At 32.6% G+C, this 21,863-nt stretch overlaps 1 protein-coding gene across 4 annotated transcripts in view; it reads left to right on the forward strand.

The window, feature by feature from the left end:
- LOC118199042 (uncharacterized) overlaps window positions 1-21,863 on the forward strand; it is a 450,062-nt gene that overhangs the window by 424,567 nt on the left and 3,632 nt on the right. For all 4 annotated transcript variants that reach the window (XM_085810642.1, XM_085810641.1, XM_085810643.1 and 1 more), the window contains 3 exons: window positions 11,551-11,683; window positions 12,993-13,202; window positions 16,004-16,214. In XM_085810642.1, coding sequence (XP_085666768.1) covers window positions 11,551-11,683; window positions 12,993-13,202; window positions 16,004-16,214 — 554 coding nt within the window. The remainder of the gene's footprint in view (window positions 1-11,550; window positions 11,684-12,992; window positions 13,203-16,003; window positions 16,215-21,863) is intronic.

Here is a 21,863-nt window from a genome sequence, read left to right on the forward strand (position 1 = left end):
CTGTATCTCACTTTTAGTGCTATATAATCTTCCACAGATTTTATATAAATAAAATCTATAACATAATGGGTATTTATACTATATGTAGTTCTTGATCAACTTTCGTACTGTAAAAAAATCAACTCAAAAGATCAACTTTCGTACTGTAAAAATTCCATCTATGTGAATAAGTATGAATATACTCATATACACATAATTATAGTATATAACTAATTTAATGAAACTAAATTCCTATAGAAAAATGGGGAAAGTGTAGAATCGCCCACTGCTTGGCGTGTTTTTAAGAATTGCACATACTTGGTATCCATGTACACATCGACCTATTTTCACTTAAAAAGTCAAAAGAAAATTGACAAAAATCCAATTTCTTTTACTTTTGTAAAAAGTGCCAAATAAATAAGTGGGCGATTCTGCACTTTACCCGAAAAAATATATAAAAATACCGTTTACCTATATATATTAATAATTTATTATTACACAAGGTTTTTCATATATCATCTCAAAGAAACATAAATTTAATTAAAGCGATGCATTATTTGAATAAATTTGAGTCAGTGTTTTAGGTGTAAGTTATTTAGATTTCTATTGTAGAAAGAATACTTTAGAAAATGTATAGAAATATTATTTTGAACCATAAAAATTCTAAATAGTAAAATTTAAAGTACTGAAAAGGTATCTATTGTTTTTGACAGTAGATTATAAAAATACCTCATGCTGAACATTTTCTGAAATTACAATGGCAAATGAAATTTATATAGTGCAGTATTTAGCAATAATAACCTTTTGTAAACAAATGTAACTACGAGTATATTCGCTTAATTGTAATGACAGTAATTTTAACTGCATTTGTATAAGACTGTACAGAAGATTTATTTATATGGGTTTTCATCCGCAGAGAACAACCAGATTCTCTGTGGAAGTGCTTCCGAAAATAATGTTTAAATATTACTCTAACTATATCTGAAAGCTATGCTATAACAGTGCCCTTATAAGACTCATGATCCGAAAAGCTTTGGTTTTAATTGTCTCGTAAAAACTTTCAATTACTTCTGCAAAATTCATACCCACGTAAAAATTACTACACCGAAGTCATTTGATTATACAGCAAAACGGTCCTAAAACAATCAACTCCAGAATTCGAGAAAATGCCAGTTTCCTGTAGCCTGACAAAACTATGAATGATTTTTAAGTCCTGTTATTTAATTATTGTCCTGACAAATGTGCCATTATCAGAGGTGGTCATTTAAGAAAATAACCACTATATGAGGTTTCAACTTAATGTAATTTTTTTCAAATAAATAATTCACTTTTTATACTCCCAAGACTAGTACATTTAATATTACATAAATCTTATTCACAAATCTATTTCTATTTCAAAAGCAATTTATGAAAAACACATTTGAAATTTTCTTCATCAAATTAATAATAATGAAAATTAAAGTATGCATAAAAATGATTATATGTGTTTTAACAAAATAGCATAAAATATTTAATGTAAAAATGTGGTTCTAGTCTCATACTTGTAAAGAAAAATAGACCAAAAAGAAAAAAACAATGTAAGCTACTACGATCATCTAAATTTTCACATAATTTTAGTAGTGGAAAAAAAGATTCCTTAAGCTTGTATGTCTTGTCTACCCCATTCAACAAGTAATAAACACATTAAATATTTCAATGTATATTTCATTAATAAAACTTACCTTTTTTGCTCGCGAAATATAATTAGTACATTTTTTAAAACATATAAAAACATTCTTTTTGCTCGGCCACATCACATTAGTCTAAAAATTGAATCATGCAAGATCATTTTTAAGTAAGGTATGCTCAAATTTATTAGTACATAATATTCAAATGATAAAGCATCTACATGAACAAGCTTTAAAAAAGTATTTCTAAACTGTAATCAAAAAAATTAATTTTCCAAAATACAGTTTCAGTAGAATGCAAAAACTATATTTCTGCATCTGCACACTGAACCAAATTACCAAGTCTGAAATTATCACTTTTCAGTCATTAAGCACATTGTTTTTCAGGATAAAAGTAAAGATGGAAAATCAATTTCACGCTCAGAAACTCCATTTCACAACAAGTCAGTTATCAGCAACGTTCTCTCAAACATTAGACACAATTACACATGCATGGCTTTAGTGGTATATTCATAGTCAGTGCTGGTATTTTATTATTTATTATTAATTTCTAAACAGTAAAACATAGTAAAATTTGTAATACAGTAAAGCATAAGAAATAATATATTGCATTACTACAACCACGAAGAAAATAACACCACCATCGCACAACAATAACTAGGGCGGCGCCATATTGCTTGTTTGGGAAACTTCTGAGAGTGGGGGAGGGAGGGGGAATTTTTTTCTTCACGTCAGCGTTAACAGAGAGAAGTTTTGCGATTGTGAACTAACTTGTTCGCGTTAAAGAGATGTTGGTTCATACCGGTGTTTATTTGTAATTCAGAAATGTAAGTGCTTATGTGTGTGTATTCAGACAACCAACTCGTAGCAAAAACCACCTCCCTAAGACGACCGCCTCTGAAAGAAACCAGTATTTCTGCAAACATAAGTATACTTTGGTATTGAATATTCCCTCTGTAAGGCGACCATTCACAAAGAAAATTCTGCAAGTGTGTCTGGTCGCCTTAGAGAGATTCATTCCGTAGATGCAATCTCCCTAAGACGATCACCTCTAAAAGATAAACGTATCTCTGAGAACGTGAGTATATATTGGTATTGAGCATCACCTCTCTAAGGCGACCACTTGCAAATATGAATGTTTATTTGCGGCTGGTCGCCTTAGAGAGACCTCGTTGTGTGTGGTGTATATGATTACTGTTATTGTTTCCGAAAAAAAAATTTAAATAAAAAAAATAAGCATATTTAGTAAAAACCCTCTCTAAAACGACCACCTGCGTTTCCAGGTTACTCTGATGGTCTTAAAGAGATCATATTTTCATTCTGTTAATTTTATTGTTTACAAGAAGTCTATTAACGTCAGATAAAAAAATAGCATAAACCCATATACACCAACAGAAGATTTATTATTATATTGATACCAGTAAGAAAACCAGTAAAAGTCAATATAAACCTATACAAACCAGTACAAAGTTCTGCCATTGAAATGTTGGTTGTATGGGTGTCAATTGATACCAGTAAGAAAAACCCACAGAGATCAATAGAAACCAGTAAAAGTCAGTAGAAACCATCAAAAATTCTATAGGTACCAGTAGAAAGTTTTACTGGTTTCTATGGGTCATTTTGAAACCAGTAAAAAAACCCACAGAGACCAACAGAAACCAGTAAAAGTCAATAAAAACCCATAAAATCTTATGGGTACCCATAAAAAGTTTTACTGGTTTCTATGGGGCATTTTTAGTAGGGTTAAAATTGCCCGCCGTGCATTTTAAACCCTTATCATAAAATTTACTGTTTAATCTATGGAGGTACTCATCAATGTATTCTACCTTCAAATCATCATGCAGTAGTTTGTTCCTAATATAGAAATGTTCCTAATATAGAAATGTAATGGTGCGCACGATTTTATTTTGTACAACTTGTAATTTGTGCAGTTCATTGCTCTTTGCCGTAGCCCAAACTGGCGAGGCGTAACACATGATAGGTCGCAAAATGGAAAGATAAATTTGTCGCTTCCTGCGTAAGTCCAATTTAGAACACCTACCAAGTAGAAGATTCATCTGCTGCGCAACACTTTTAGTTTTGTTAGCTACATAGTTGATATGGGTGTTCCACGTTAGCATTTGATTTAGATAAACTCCTAGATACTTGGCCTTGTCAACTGTGGGTACCCGCTGGCCGAATAGGTACAGTGGCTGAATAACAACTTTTAATTTCTTCCTGCGTACGATGAGCAGTTGAGACTTATCAGCATTAATAGAAATCCTCCAGTTGGAGCACCATTCTTCAATATCAAAGACAATATCTTGCAAAACGCTAATGGCTCTGTTAGGATTTACTGATTTAACTGCTACCGCCGTATCATCCGCATAGCAGGCGAGTAGTGTGTTCCAATTTAATTTGTCCCTTGGAAAATCCGCCGCATAGAGTAAGTAAAGAATTGGCCCCAAACAGGACCCCTGCTTAACATCATCTTGTAGCCAGAATGACTGCAGCTCACAGTGAAGAATCTGTTTGTGATATAAGAATGTGTCAGTAAGATAAGCTCTCTGGGAATATTAAGCTTGATTAATTTGTAGATTAGACCCTCATGCCAGACGCGGTCAAATGCTTTGGCCACGTCTAGCATGAGCAGGGCTGTGCAGCTTTTATGATGGAGTGCGGATCCAATGAACTCAACAAGTCTAATTAGTTGTTTCGCAGTAGACAGCTCACTCCTAAAGCCATACTGTTCATCAGGTAGGAATTGCAAGTAGGGCTGAAATTTCTGTAAGATAATCCTTTCAAATATCTTGGCAAGATTGGATAAAAGACTAATCAGCCTGTGATTTTCTACTTTAGTGATGTCTTTAGCGGGTTTGGGAAGCAAAAATATTTTCGCACATTTCCAGCTTTCTGGGAAGTAGCAATACATAATACAAGCGTTAAAGATGCCTGTGAGTCTTGTAATGCCACTTTTAGGCAAATTCCTGATCATGAGATTCGTGATTCCGTCAATGCCTGGCGCCTTCTTTAGATTAAGTTTAGAGACTATCTTCGTAACTACCTTTAGAGTAGTGAGCCCGCTAGCATTAAGTGCAGTAGGCATCTTCAGCCATTCATTTACTTCATTTTGAACTTGCTGTGCAAACGAATTATTGCATGGTGTTATGTTGGGACTAAATTGCTTCTTTAAGTGAATTGCAAAAATCTTACATTTATCATTATCAGTGTAGGCTGTCATACCATTTGCTACTACAGGCCTGTCGCATTGGTGCGTGTGAATTGCAAAAATCTTACATTTATCATTATCAGTGTAGGCTGTCATACCATTTGCTACTACAGGCCTGTCGCATTGGTGCGTGTGCTTAAGCATTTTAGTGAAGCGCCAGAAAGCATCGCAATCCATCTCAAGCTCAGCGATTTGTCATTCCAGTTTTCTTGCCTGAAATCCTGTATTTCCTTCCTGAGTCTTTGACTTATTCTATTGAGCTCGGCTTTCGTGTTCGGATCCCAAGTAGTATTGTAGCTTTTGCGTAACCGGTGTTTCTTTCAGTCTTGAGTGCCTTAATAAATTTAGGGAACTTAGTAAGCTTATCTGTCATCTGAGTGATTTTGGTAGACTCGTAGTAACAGTTGTTAAGCATACAGTGAAAGAGTCAATTTCCCTATCGATGTCATTTTGGGTTTTTCCTGGCCTAGGGAGCCGCTTCTTAACAACATTATGAAACATCGTCCAATCTGTGTAAGTCTTAGTAGTTGGGTAGCGCTAAAATGGAACTGCAATCTGTTAAAAATGGGAGAGGGTATCTATCAGGAATCGTGACGTTGTTTAACGCTCGATAGTCTCCACAAGGTCTCCAATCACCTGATTTCTTCATAGCGAGATGTAGTGGGCTCGACCAGTTACTTTTGGATGACCAGCATAAACCCATTTGGAGCATAAATTCAAACTTCTTTTTAGCCGTTTTGAGTTTCTCAGCTGATAGTCTCCTGGCTTTAGCGAAAACTGGTGGACCTCTGGTTTCGATATAATGTTCGATGTTATGATTTTTAACTTTATTATTAACTACATTCAGTTTTAACAAATCCGGAAAATCGTTAATGATACGTTTATATGGATCATTTACGGCATTTAAAATCGGAATATTATTATTGTTATTTTGAAAACAAGGAGTTCCATTCGTTGTTAAGAATGTAGTACCATCAATCAACTTGCGATTTTTAGAATCTACCAAAAGGTTAAAATTTTCAAGAAAATCCATGCCTATTATCGGTTTGTTTACGTTCGTAATTACAAAAGGCCATGTGAATGATCGTCTGAGTCCAAGATCAAGCTTGAGTAATTTTTGGCCATATGTTTTAATTTTCGTACCATTTGCAGCAAAGAGTTCTAATTTTGAGATTTTTTTTTTATCTGCAGGCAAGGGAGGAATGACAGAAATTTCTGCCCCAGTATCTATTAAAAATTGGGTAGCCGATTCTTTGTCTCTGATGAAAAGATGACTCAGCTGCACTCCTTGTCCCTCCGTCGTCAATGAGAGACGGTGAGCTGGTTTTCCGGACTATTTGTCTGTGATGTTGATGAGTAGTTGCAGAGTTGTTTACACTTAAATGACTTATCACCGAATTTTTTATGATAGTAAAAATATCACTGGATCTGTTACCGCTGTAACTCCTATCTCTTTGATTTGGATCGGTTACGGCAATAGGGACGACTGTGGCATTGCTTGTTTAAAGCAGAAACTTGTAAGCTAAGTTCACTAACCTGTTTTTGTAAACTTTCAATCACTTCCGTTTTTACCGTTATGGATGATGCAGCAGCTATTTGGGAAGTAACAGAGTTTAATTCCCAAATCTTATCGGCCATTGTAGCCACTTTTGACAAATCTTCACTACTAACAGATATAATGCTACGGATATTAACGGGTAAACGTTGTAGCCACAATGTTTTTAGGAAAGTATCTGTTACTTTATCGCCCGCCAAATTACGCATCTCACACAGTAATTGAGATGGCTTTTTGTCACCCAGTTCTAATTCACTCAGTAATTTTTGGCTTTTTTGAGTCTCTGAATCATCATATAATGAAATTAGTCTATTTTTAATTCCCTCATATTTATTATCTTGTGGTGGACTTAGCAAAATATCAGATACCTGTGACAAAATATCGGGTTCAATGGAACTTATAACATAATCGTATTTTGTTTGATCTGCACTAATTTTTGCATTTCTAAATTGTGCTTCTAGTTGAATAAACCATATTTTAGGATCTGGCTTACAAAAAGGAGGAACTTTAACGCTTACCTTGGCGACAGATGCAGTTGTTGCTTTAATTTCGGTTTCGTCTTCGTCAGCCATTGTAGAATTCGATCACGCCGGGATACACCAGTGAAGTGTCTGGTATGCAAACGTAGGAAAATAACACTTCTCTGACTCCAATGGAACCAATATTTTATTCCTTACGAAGTTATAGATTCTTATTCATAAGATTTATTTACATTTTACATGCACGTTCAATCGCGTGACGGAAAACGAAAGTTTGTTTTCTTCTTTCTTTATGGTGTGTGTGTGTATTTAATTATGGCAAAGCACACTAGGGCTATCTGCCTAAGGGGAGGGATGCCTTTCGTGGAGGACTCTCTAAGGGAAACTGGCTCGTATACACGTTACACATGGGGAAAACCACGAAAACGCCTATGCAGCCAGCCCGTTCGCGGGATTCGAACCTCGGACCGAACTACCAGTGTTCAGCAACTTTACCGCTCGGCCGCTGGTGGGCCGTTCTTTATGGAGACTAGAAAGTGTTGCCATTCCGCTTTAACTAAATTTAATTAGAAACTTAACGGAACTGAAGCGACACTACAGGGAGCGCGGCCTAGTGTTATTAAACTGATCTCATTGGTGCCAGCTTCATAATTATGAGCATCACTTATTAGCCCAGCCGGGCACGTGATCTCATCTGCAGTACCGATAGGCCGCACCATGCTTTCCGTCTGAGACGTGCTTGCAGCCGGCTTCTCGGGGATCTCACTAGATGGTGTAGCAGCTGGAAGCTCTATCGTGAGCAGGCTGGTGGGCGTGGCTATGTTCGGGAGAACAGGTTCATTATGCGCAGAGTCTCTGATTGGTTGCGGCGTCTTAGCACGGATCACCGTTGGCGAATCAGAAGTCATTTGGTTGCTTTTGTAGGCGTTGAGTATCCAAGTAGCTGGAGTTCTCCCTTTGAAGCGGTGATGCCTGGGTTTCTTCGAAATTTTAGTCAACCCATGGTCACATTCATCATCTTCACTGTCAACATCTAGGGGAATTTCCTGCTCGTTGTCATCTCCAAAGGAATACCGATTTGCCACAGGTACACTGTAGTCATGAGTAGGACTGAGAGGTCTTTTTTGACTTGAGCGAAATTCATCATGATTTTCCATAAAGGTGCTGGTGACAGGAATTTCCAGTTGAGGTGGGTTGTTAGTAGTCGTTGCGACATTAGAGCTGGGGCTAGCAGCCTTTGCAGCATTACAGCTGACATCTAGGGGAATTTCCTGCTCGTTGTCATCTCCAAAGGAATACCGATTTGCCACAGGTACACTGTAGTCATGAGTAGGACTGAGAGGTCTTTTTTGACTTGAGCGAAATTCATTATGATTTTCCATAAAGGTGCTGGTGACAGGAATTTCCAGTTGAGGTGGGTTGTTAGTAGTCGTTGCGACATTAGAGCTGGGGCTAGCAGCCTTTGCAGCGTTACAGCTGAGGCGAGCAGTAAGATTTTTATGCATACAAGCCCGAAAGCCTTCTAGCATGGTGAGGTCTCTGGCTTCTTGCTCGGAGAGCTGAATCTTCGAATCTCGCTTAGCTTCAAGCTCAGAGATGAGTAATGCAATTACATCAAAAAGACATTCCATCATCATGCAAATCAAGTCCAAATCCATAAAAGGGATCAAATTCACAATGAGCTAAAAAATGCAAAAGCTCGGTGAGGCTCTTTTACAACCAACAACCGTAAGGTCGTACGGCCAACCTGCTTTGAGCTGAATGCAAAACAGAAAATGCTACTCAGTACCAACAGAGCAAAACACGAGCGAGGGGACTAACCTCAGAAGCACTTCAAGACAAGGGCGTATTTAAAGGAAAGGCTGATGGCTTTCCTCCCACCGTCTGTCACCACGACAGCCGACATCCGAGGCGCAGTATTCGTTCAGGGGCCAGTACACTCATCAGCCCGGCGCTAAGTGTTTTGCCGCTCGATGCCTCTCTAAATTCCAAAAATTTTGCTGCATGTTAATTCTGCTGTCAGTGCATCTTCTAAAAATCTTGTCATTCCTAAATGCTTGGCACTTCCAAATGCAGACATACACCCACTTTTACCTGACTTTTTTTTTCTTTTTCTTTTTCTTTTCTTTTCTTTTTTTTTTTTTTTCTTCTGGTAGGATAAAAATAGAATTTTGATTACTTTCATTGTGATTCTGGAGCCTTCTGAAACTTCAGACCTGTGTTTTGTGGGCCGTGGCTCTAATAAGGCCGTCCCCCGAACAGGGAGGAAAAGCAAGATATTTTAGAGCAAGTTAAACTTTTGACCTAACTAAAGACAGAAATGATTCATTTATATGACGCAGTCTTAAGAGTCTCAGTTCATTAAACTACTGTTCAATAATTTTCAGTTCTATTATTTTTACCAAATTAATATTTCATAATTTAACAATTTAATTAATTCAAAAATTGAATTTTCGTTAACATCTGTTCAACTGTCTTGATAAATTTACTACATAAATTGCTTTGTAAGCATTTAATTTTGTTTAGAACACAGATTTATATTAAATGCGTATTTGTAAAATTTGAATTATTTATAACTCAAAGTCGTCAGTTGCGAGTCTTTAATTATTTTATTTACCGAAAAGAAATGTATTATCAATTCGAACTGGTTAAAAATTCGTTAATGTTCGAGAATTGAATCAATTCAGTTTTCAAATTTTTAAGAAATACTTTTGAAATTTTTAAAAATGCTTGAAAGAAAACAAAGCCTTATTGAGATCCTGAGTTTATTTTTTGACAAATAAAACTTGTTTATCAAATTCACTGTTTTAAATAAAAATGATATTACAAAGCAAATTTCCACCCTAAAAAGAACATGCAGTTCGTGAAAAATATGCGTTTTTTTTTTTTTTTTTTTTTTTTTTTTTGCATAATAGCATTTTTATACTTAATCTCGGTAACCTTACGATTTAAAAAAAATCTTGGTTTTGACAAGTGAGGTAGGCTTCTTTAACTAATGAATAATTTAATATAGCATATCACAATTTAAGTGACATTGGAGAAGTTTTCTTCAATACGCATGCATCGTACAAGCCTTTTCACTCCAAACATCTATTAACTGGAAGATATTTTTCTCCCACAACTTTCAAAGTTAATTTTAAATTATTATTATTAAATCTGATAGAGTTTCAATTATTCCAACTAACTGGGACTATAGGACAAGACAGGAAAAAGTGGGCAGAAAACTTCACCAAATAGTTTTTATAGGCATAATCCACACCGCGTTAATTGCATTTCATCCGAATTTTTGGTGCAAAATGTCTTATGGGGAACAGGTTCAAAGATCTCTTACCCCTTCTTGCCTACAAATAGCCCATCCATAAAAATAGAAAATCCATATAATTGGATTAGTTCATTCTTTACAGATTATATATATGTTCAGAAGTTTTTTTATTTTTTCATTTAGGCTCTTTTATTTCAACATCTTCTGTTTTTGTACAATCTGCTCTGTTCTGTTTATTTTATCACAAAGATTTATCTTGTTCAGTTAATGTCTTAAAGTTCAATTCAGTCCTTCATAATTCTTTTAAAATTCTATTAGCTTAATTTTTCAATTTTGTTACTATTTTTGCCATCAGATGGTGCTATCTTCTCATTCACTTTACTGCTGTAGGATATAAATAGGCTACATCAACCAAACAATAGTAATTCGCCCTAAGTGCTATTCAAAAGATAGATCAGGCCATTCTGCATAAGACTATAGTTTTCTTCGCATGAACTTAAAAATGTGTCATATCGTTCAGCCAGTTTTTCACAAAGACATCTTTATGCATAGCTTGCTTTTCCATAAATAAACCAGTTTAATTTAATTAAAGCCATGCTGAGTACAATAAGCATGCAGTTTTCATTTTCATCAATACAGTCAAAAGTCGTTAATTCGGACACCCATAATCCGGAATGATCTATAATCCGGACCTCAAAGCTTCAAACTTTGCGCATGCGCGTAAGGCTTTTACGGCTGGGAATATGCTTGTGCACGTGCGCAAAATACGTTTACGAATGCGCGCTTAATGTATAATGTATAACGTTTAATGTATAAAGTGACAGAGGTTATTGAAAACGAAAAAAATTTCAATTGACAAATTAGTTGGTATTCTCGACACAGCAATTATAGGACTTGAACAGCAGAACTTTGTAACTGAACAAGAAATTATGTCTGTTTAAAGAATTAAAGAGAATGTATTATCACATAAAAAACGAAGCAACTTAAACAACTTACATTGAAAGAAATGTTTAATAAAGTAAAAAAATAAATATTAAGCTTTTTTTTTGTAAATTTTGATACCCTTTAGATCATAATTGTTCTTTATTTCATAAATTACGGTTTCATATTTTTAATTTTATAATTTCTGCATGCCATCTTACCAGATTTAAACTGATGATCTATAATCCGGAAAAATCGATAATCTGGAATCGCCGAAGTCCCGACGAATCCGGATTAACGACTTTTGACTGTATAATTACTTTCATTAGAAAGTTAGGATATATTTAAAGATGGTACTCAAACGATGTTTTACAATTTACCAAACTGTCTGTATGCTGGTTTGCACTGAAATTTGATTGTTAAATGTTCATGAATTCTAAAAGAATGCTGTATTTTTTATTTACTTATTTATTTTACAGAAGTGGAAAATTACTTAAGGGTGATGAACTCTTAATTGTAAATGGGCAGCAACTACAAGGTGTAGGATTAGAAGATGCAAGGCGATTATTACGAGTACCTGAAGCTGAAGTGCATTTATTAGTCGCTAGAGAAGTAAGTATTTTTGTTTTTTTTAATTCTGTCTATCATTATTTTATCTATGGCTTAGATTCAGATTTTAAGGTTGTGTTTTAAATTTATATGTAAAATTATGAAGTAAAACATATATAAATTCATTTATATTTACCTCTATGTGATTAATGTTTAAATAGGCATTGATTGAGGAATATTAATTTTGTGCTGCTCAAGAATCATATTTATTAGGACTATTTTGTACATAAGGTATTTAAAACATCATTTCAGGCTTTATTTTCTGCAAATATGCAAACATCTAAATGCAAAATATCTTAAAATTAGTAAAGGAATTTTATAAATATTATTTCAATAACTATAGATTATGCTAAAAACCTGACATTTTTATATGGTTCCTGCAGAGTAAAAATTTCAGTAAAATAAAGATATCCATAATGCTTTAGATAGCTGAAAAAAAGTCAATACTTTTACCTGAGAAATTGACTAAGCTATGTAAGATGCTTATCAGATTTATTGTTCATGATTAGAAGTATGATCAGAACACTAAGAGAAAAATATTCTTTAAAAATGAATGAATGAATTATTCAAAAATTGTTTTTAGTTCACTACAGTATTTAGTTACACAATACAATAACAAAAAATATTCAATGGTTTAACAAATTTTTAAAGTTGCATAAAATAGAGGAGAGCACACGGACATTACAATGTCCTATGGTTGACAAAAAATTTTAACTCCTTTTCTGAAATTAGTTGGCACTCGTATTTTACTGTTTTAAGTTGTGGTGGTTGCAAATGGTAAACAGTGAATTAAATTACTTTTATTTGTGCCTCCCCCTTTTTTTTAAAGACTGACAACAAAAAGTTACTAGGGATAAAAATGAAAGGTAATTTGTAGTTAAAATAAGAATGAATAAAATTGAATTAATGAAAGCAGCAAATCAGAATACTGCTTGTTCAGCACAGTGCCACTCTCCATTCAACAACCTGGGCAATCATCCTACCTTCCCCCCCCACAGATCACTACAGGTTTGATCCTTATGATATTAATGTTCTAAACTCAGTTACCACTACTATTTTTTTAAATATTGTGTCTTATTTTGACAGAAAAAAGGCCAAGCCCATTTAGTAAGAAAAACTTACTCTAGTTTTAATGATTTTTTTTTTTAAGTCTTATTAAATTCAGAGATATACTTTTCCAAGGGTTAAATGCTTTTCTCATACTTCTTATTTTAGTCTATATATCACTAAAAATATTATAATAGCTTTTTTATTTATATTTATTAAAAATTTCAGTATAGAATAGTAAATTAATAATTTATTAATATTTCAGCTTTCTGAAGATTTATGTTTCAAAGATGATGCCTCACGTCTTCAAACAACTCTGCCTCCAGTGCCAGAATTACAAGAATCTAATGTACAAGCTTCAAATGCAGTGCCTAGGCTGCGACACTGGCAGTCAGATGCCTCATCTTCAAATAGAGGGGATAACAGACGCTCTCATCCAGACCTGCCTCCAAAATTAAAAGTAGATAATGAACGTGTATGTGCACATTTTTATTATACTGATACTGATTCAGTTGTTTTAAAAAATAGTTTTTGTATGATTTTTTTTATTAAATTTAATATAATAAGTACAAAATTAAAAACAAAATTGCATAAAATTTAAAAAAAATATTCTTCAATTATATATATTTGAGCAATAACACTATATAAGAGTAATACAAAAATTAAATATAAACAGATTCATCACAATACTAAAAATCAGTATAATAATAAATTAATTAATGAGGGAAAATAATCCAAGTATATTAATAGTTGAGCAGATAAGTTACTGCAGGCCTTATATTTTAACTATATGTTAAATTATTTCTCATCAATACTGGTTGCATGGTGTTTTTTGCATTTCTCCTCATAAGTAGTAACATAAATACAAGATAGTTTAAAATCTCCATAAAAATCCTGTCTCTGAGGTTGCAAGGATCTTATTTCCTATATTATAAATAACGGAACTTCCAAAAATTAATCAGAAATGACAGCATATAGTTGAAGTGATTTCGGCGTAATTTTATAGACAAGCATTTCTTTTTACCATTTGATTATTGTATTATTAATCATCATCATTTAGTAGTTTAAATTTAACAGTTAATATGATCACGGTATATCAGTTGAGTATAAAACAAGGGTTGCCAATTTTGCTTTCATCTCTTGCCTCTTTTAAATATACAGATGGCATTTTTCACAACTGCTTCACTTCGTACAACTACATCCCTACCTTAAAAACAGTTTTTTTAAAAATTTCAGTTATTTATAAAAATAAAAAAGTATATTTTAAAGATGCATCAAAGCAACAAAAAGCTATTTAAAAAAAGTGCATAACCTCAACACATTTCATAATGTGTAAGCATTATAAGAAGTAAATTTTATTTTTTACATTTATAAAATTTCTGAATTTTTGTAGTTCATTCATGAGGATTTATTGTGGAACTGCAATTGCTAAACCTCTAACTAATGAAGTAAATGGTACAATAGCAAAGACTAATGCTACATTCATAAATTCTGATGATTAATCAATGAAGATTATCAGTACTTATTATAGTCTGATAATCAGCTTGTACACTGACTCCAAGTAGCAGCTGAGTTTACACATGCAATTCACCAATGTAAGTTTTTGATGTAGATTGCCTTTTGCAAATAGTGAAGCATGAGAGAGGTTTGATTATGATTTAGGCAGCCATGTCATATTATTCTGCTGGCCCTATTGTAGGCTGAACAGGTTTCTCATCATATATGAATCATAGGACTTCAATAGTATAAGATGATGGCAGTGACTGGTTTTAGATAGCTCAGATACATTATCCACTTTCAACAGCTTTTCAATAACTCGAGCAGGTTTTGGTAGGAAGTTTTATAACATCCTATTCAGCACAAAAGACCTATTCATCCATTTTAAAGGATAATTCAAGATGTTTATATTACAAAGTAATACATTCTATTACCCTGTGTTTCAGTATTTTTGTTGAACCGTAATACAGATAAAAACACTATATATTAATAATAAAAGAAAAAAATCATACTATAAAATTGTGTGTAAATGCAACAGGCCAAATTATCACTTGCAAATAATAAAATCTAAGCTTTTATTATTCTAAAAAAAAAATATTTATACATTCTCAAATTATCTACTGCAATTAGAATTGGGATAGTTTTTAATGTATCTGCAATAAATAGTCTTTCTTTTATATAACAGGTAATCCTTCCTAAATGAGGTAAACTGTTTAATCCTGCATGTTTGTAGTAAAATTTATTATAATGAATATATATGCCTCGTACATTGTTACGAAAACATCAGAGTGCGTAGTCATGATGGCAGAGTGGCAGGATGGGAAAATGACGCTGACACAAAATGAATTTGATAAATTCCCAATTTTTATTTCATGCATATAAAACCAGCTTGGTAGCTATTTATCCAATAATAATGAAATATGGTAAATGCTGTTTACCCTGAATTTAAAAGTAAGATGTAGGCATTTTAGATAGGACAGCATTCTTTGCAGGGTGGAAGCTAGGGAAAGGAATGACGTAGTTTATTGTGCCAAGAGTATTTATATCAAGTCTGATTTATAAGTACAGCTAATCTGTGATTGGTTAATTTTAGGTTGTTATATAGCACGGAAGGATCTCAAATTTGGGAGAACAGATGAATTTAGGGGAAGAGCACCAAATCTAGAATAGTTAATTTTGAGGTTGTCAATTTTTCTTAAAGCAGCTAAGTATTTTGTTATATCTTATATATATGTATGTCTTTTTTTGGTATTGTTGGAGAAGACATAATAAATAATGCCCAAGTGCATAACCTCTGCACTTGGGATAAAGGAGGGGGAATAAAAGTTTTTAAATATGATGATTATGATAAAATTGAAAAAAAATTAATTTTGAAGTTCAGCACACTCTTGATGCATCAGCAGCTCATCATGATTAAATACAAAATAGTATTTTTATTCACGATGAAATATTTAAAGATTAGATCTTAAATGTAAGAACAAATTTATGCAATTTAATTTATGCAAATTGCAATTTAATACAAACTAATTTAAAAATTCATTACTTTTTGCATTATTATTATGACAATATATATAAATTGCACTGTCTGTTTTCATAAATACATATACCAACCTTTTAGCTATATACCTTTTCAGTAACTCAGATATTAATATTTTTTGTGACCAAAAATTCTGTTCCAATTTAATTTATACTATATGGGATAAGAATTTCTGTCATATGTGCAAAAATATATAAATATTCTGCTTTATTTAGAAAAATAAATGTAATTTTATGTTTCAGATGGGGAGCAATGGTATTTGTACACTACCAAGGCGACCCAAATCATCTCAGTTATCATTACATACAGTAGTATTTGAAAAGGGGCCTGGACGCAAGAGTTTGGGTTTCAGTATTGTAGGAGGAAAAGACTCGCCAAAAGGAGAACTTGGGTTTTATGTAAAAACCATTTTTGCAAATGGACAAGCTGCAGAAACTGGTTGTCTCAAAGAAGGTAAAAAATTAGTAGATAAATAAATTTCACACATTTAAAAATATACCAGTTTTTTTAAATGTGTATTTCTTCTCCCATTAAAAAGAAATTAAAATATTGAATGACTATGCCATTAATAGAGATTGTTACTAAACTTGTACGATTCAGCACAAAACACAGTAGTTATTTTGTAGAGGATATCACCTTTTGATGAAAATAAGTGAGATTAAAAACTGTCTACAAATTAAACTTGTTATATTCAGTCATCAAATTGCATCTAATTTTCATTTTATAGGAAATCAGAATGGCATAATGTGAATGTAAAAACAATGCAAAGTGTGATATTGCTGTGGAACTTATTTTGAAAAACTATAAACTGAAGTTGGCCATATGTAATTCTTATTATTTAAGCCTTTGAACCACATTCAACATGTGTTAAGAATACTAATAATTGGCAAAAGTTAACCTGTATTTGCAAGTCATTATCAGTTGGCAAAGGCCACTGCATTTCAAGAATATAATGGTCCTTTCACTGCATGGACAGTAAGTATAGTGGTTAGAGGAGCTTACCGTGGTACTGAAGTGCCTGGGTTTGAATCCCTGAGAAGACATGGATGTTTATAAATGTATAGTGTCTTTGCGGCATGGGGGCACTCTAAATATATGGTGAGCTAAAAGTCCTCTCGTTTGGTTTGGTCTTAGGGAAGAGGAGTGGCAGATCCTCAAAATTAGGGTGGAAAGTCCAACCTCCTTGATGCTCTGGCAACAAACAACAACAACAGTAGCCGTTTCTCTTCAGGAATAAATATTCTGCTTTTCTTAAAAAAAAAAAAAAAAAAAAAAGAAGGAGAAGTAATAAATAATAATAATAATAAAAATAGAGAGTTTTCAGTTGACATCAATTTCAAACAAAGAATATATGTTGCTGATTCATAATATTCATGTTGAAATGCATCTCTTAAATCTGGTATGTGTTAAAAATGCTTACTTAAAATAATTAAATATATTTCTTGAAATGAATGCCATATGATTGTAATAATGCTAAGCTCTAATATCCTTCCTAAAATAATTTTAACATAAACATATTTAACTTAAATACATAAATTTTTTTATTTTATTTTTTACATATAAGTCAAAAATACACTAGAATTAATATCAAAAAAGATAGAAAAAATTTTAAAAATCCAAACTAAGTTTTTATTTCAATTTTGAAAAAATATTATTTTTGCCAAATGGCTACATTATGCAAAAAATATATATATATAATAGGCAAATGTATAATAATAATTTTATGTATCAATACATACCTCCAGGGATAAATAGAAGGGCTAGCTCATTTCTTTGTTCGACTCCTCGCCGACGCGAGCCTGATGGGGGGACGTAACAGGCAATAATCTGACGTCACTGTGATGCCACCTGTCCTGATTTCCTGCGCTTAAAACAGTAGTTTCATTGAGCTGCGAGATGATTTTCTAGAGGTTACATATCCCAAATTAATTTTAATAATATATATATCTGTTTTCTAATAATGTATATATTTAAAATAATTTATATATATGTAATTTTAGTCAGTTTTTATTTTAAATCTATATTGTAAAGTATCGTTTACGTAATATGGCTTTTTACGCTGCAGTAACGTGTCGTAGCACTTACAGAAGTATGAAATAATGAGATATTTTATTTCATGGGACCAAAGGATCCAAATGAGAGTTTGCTTTTGACGAAAGAATGGATACACAAATGTCAAAGAGAAGATTTTATTAATGTGAAGAGCATAAAAGTCTGCAGCGAACATTTTCTATGCAGTGTTTATGAAGATGATATGAAAAATCGCTTGTTTGGATAGCCACAAAAAGAAACTGTTGAAATGGAATGCTGTGCCGAAAGTAAATTATGATGACAATAATAAATCGAAATTGATGATGACAATAATAAATCAAAATTTAATGATTTTGAAATAAAACTCACAAATGAAAATGTAGATCATCTTGAATGTTTAAGGATAAACAAGAATGCATTGATAATTTGAAGAACAAAATAATATCCTTAGAAAATTGTATTAAATTTTATTAAAGTATTGAAAAATAGAGAAAAGAAAAATTTTAGAATGTTTGTTCAGCGACAAAGAAGGTGGACGACATCTAGACAGAAATTGGTATCAGAAATTAAAATCTCAAAAAGCGAAATTTGGGGGGAGCACAAATCAGAGAATTTGGAAAAATGTCTAAAGCCTATTTTTATAAAGACGCAGATTAATGCATTACTGAAAAAGAAGAAAAAAAATCAGGTGGACTAGTGAAAATATTTCACGTTGCATTGTCATAAGAGCTCTGTCATCTTTTTGGAAAGAAAAAAAATTAAGAAAAAAATTGGAATATCTTTACCTAGTATTATCAAATTAAAGAAATAGGGTTTATTTTATTTTTTAGTGTTTTCTAAATTTTAGTGTAGTCCAAGAATTCAAAGTAATGTTCTTACTCTAAAGAAGGAAAGAGGCGAATATTTGTATTCTGTAGAAAAAATATGCGTTCTCAGTTTCGACGAAATGCATCTAGATTGAAAACTCTGCTATGACTCTAAACTGGACTAAGTTGGTTCTTTTGAAAATGTGCAGTTTGTCTTAATCAGAGGTCTCATTTCGCGCTCTGCCTCAAATTACTGAGAAACCGCGTTTTAGATAGAGGATTTGTTTTAAATTTGATATTATTAAAGAGGTTTTAAATAGAGATTGAGAAGAAATCAAATTGTGTCACAAACTAAAACCAAATTATTTATTTAATGGTCAAGGGAAACGAGAGACAAAAAGTAGCTCCAGAGAAAACATTATTTTCAAAAAGTACCGCAAAAGGTATACTCTACCCCACAGGAAATCAGAAAGCATCTGACTTCTATCTATGAGTTAATCGATAATATCTTCAGTATTATGAATAGTACCAAAATAGTACCAACAAGAATAACAAGTTATATACATTTATTTAATTGTAATATAGATTTAAGTATAAATTACAAAATTATTTAAAAAAATATCTATTATATTGAATCGGAAGAGAATTACAACAATGTAAAATTTACAATTAGGCAAAAAATCAAACGTAGGTTAGCAGAAATGTTGCCATATATGTCATATATGTTTAAACCTATGTCAATGTAAAGTTGTTTTTTGAGTAAATTTAAATAGCTGCTATTATAGTTATCTTAGAAGCAGTATAAAAATTCTCTCAGTTAGCATGCAAACAAAGAAATGATTAGAAATAAACGTGCATTAAATAAAAAAACCTGCAAATAAAAATTTTAAAAAAACCACGGAACTTTATGTTAAAAGAGTAGCACATTTTATCTATTATTTTAAAATTGAGTAAGCATTATTAAATTTTTTAATGGTTTAGTCTAAAATGCATAAAGCAGTAACATTGCCTCTTCCAAATTATAGCTATCTTTCACACACAGCTCATTTTAAACGCTGGTTCAAAAACGCTAATTTCCAAGCTGTGAATTATATTGGCGCGCTCAGTGTCATCATGATCATCACTTCTCACTTTCTGCTTCAGGGGGAAAAGCTCTATGAGCTAGCCCTTCTCTTCTAAGTCCTGACATACCTCTTATAAACTTGTTCAAACAATTTTAAAATTTTGAATGCATCAAAACACAAAATCAAAAATTTGTAAACACAAATAATGTCCACACCCTACACATCAACTCACAATAATGATCATTTAGTGTTACACTGAAACTTTCAAAACTTGGTTATACTTTGCAGCAAGCTAAAATTTGCATTTTTATTTGATTTACATGACTAAATATAAGCATGTTGCCAAATAGCAACTACATGCATTTAAATGATTTAACATTAGCATGTGCTATTTTAAAACAGTTATTATGGTAAGTTGATAAAAATAGCTAAAAGCTTTATTTCTTTAAATGCTGATCTTAGACACATATTTCCAATTATAGTTTCATGACCTCCATAATTAGTCAATGTTCTTTTATGCTTCAATTAAGTACAAAAAGTTTCATACCTCTGTATGCAAAATTGACAAATGTTTGCGAATTAATTAGATAATGTTTCAATACTATTAAGTAATGTAGTGATTGCAAGACAAAAGTTGGTCATTTTAATGATCATTAGGTCTGTTTTGATAAAACTTAAAACTTGTTAAACTTATTAAATTTGAAATAAAAATATTTATTATGCATATCTGCAAATTGTGCATCTATATGTACATAATTTTCACATTTAACTTATCAAAGAACAATATATTTGTTACCAATAGGAATTAGTGCTCAGTGTGCATAAAATGATAACGTTCATATTTACAAAGCTAATCAACCTACTTTGAATAAGCATTGTTTTATCCCTAACTTGAAAACTATTTTCATTAACCCGTAACAGAGGAGGTGAAAAAGTTGAACATAACAGGAGCCGTGCGGTCTCATAGACCGCGCATTATAATAAATTTTTAAAAATCGTCTAATTAAAATATCATCATGATATTTCACTTAGATGTTCTTTGAACATTTTAATCTGAAAAGAAAATATGTTTTTACACTTTAAAGTAAAATTAAAGTTTTCCCAGAAAATTTCCCCATAGCCTCAAATTTTTCGATGAAAATCATATGCTGCACTAAATTCTATAAAACTAAAAATAAGAATGCATCTATTTTGAATTAACTATTTTCTCTATATTAGTTAATATTCAAAGCAAATTTTAACCGCAGAAAATTGTATGTAGCACAATACAGAAAAATTTTGACAGTACCTAAAATATCAGTATCTCACTGATTTTCTGATAGTAAACAATTTAGTTTTCGTCTTCTTTAGCATATTCATTGCATAACTTTTGTGTGCATTCCAAACAAACAGGGTCTTGGCAAGATAAACATAAATATACTGTCTTTCTTTTCTTGCTTAGGGGGCACAGACGACATGTTTTCCTTGATTTTAATTTTGCTTCTTTTGTGCACTGCTCCACATCCTTAGACTCAGCTTCTTTTCCGAAAATCCGCTTTATTGTCAGGTGCAACTCTTGATTTATTCTTGGATTTTTCCCTCTCGTGTGTAGTAGTGGTTGGACTAATTCTCTCGCTAATTCTTTCGAAAACACCATTCTGGTCATAACAGGGTTTTGGTTATAACCTTGGTGCAAAATGTATGTGTTTACTGTACTCATATCTACTAACTGGTAGAAAAGAGCCATAGGCCAATGCGTTGTTCTCCTACTACAGGAATGGACAGAACATTTTTCATCTAAAGCATCAACACCACCTTTGGTCCTGTTATAAAAACCAATTACTCGTATTTCAGGTTTCTGTGTCTTCGAGTCTGTTTCTATCGAATAATGCAGTGATGACATCAAAACCACTGCTCGCCTTTTTTCGCAGAAATTTTCTTCACAGTCATCTTCTTCACTAAAATAACTTCCAACTTCGTCTAGAATTTTTTTCAGTTCTTCTACATAATGTGGATCAGAAGGATAAATGAATCTCCGCGGACCTAACTTCAGAGCCATGTGTTCACTACTGCCGAAAATTGTAACACTGAGAGAGAGGTGAGGTCTCACAGACCGCTCTAGAAGAATTTCAACAGATACACTTGCCAAAGCATTCTGATATGAAGGGGTCAGAAAGAAGGTCACGAAACGTGAAGCTAGGGGAAGAATCCATTCACTTGGA

This window comes from Stegodyphus dumicola, chromosome 2 (genome assembly GCF_044657685.1).
Source record: "Stegodyphus dumicola isolate Sdum_Otavi_A_Nest chromosome 2, ASM4465768v1".
NCBI lineage: Eukaryota > Metazoa > Arthropoda > Arachnida > Araneae > Eresidae > Stegodyphus > Stegodyphus dumicola.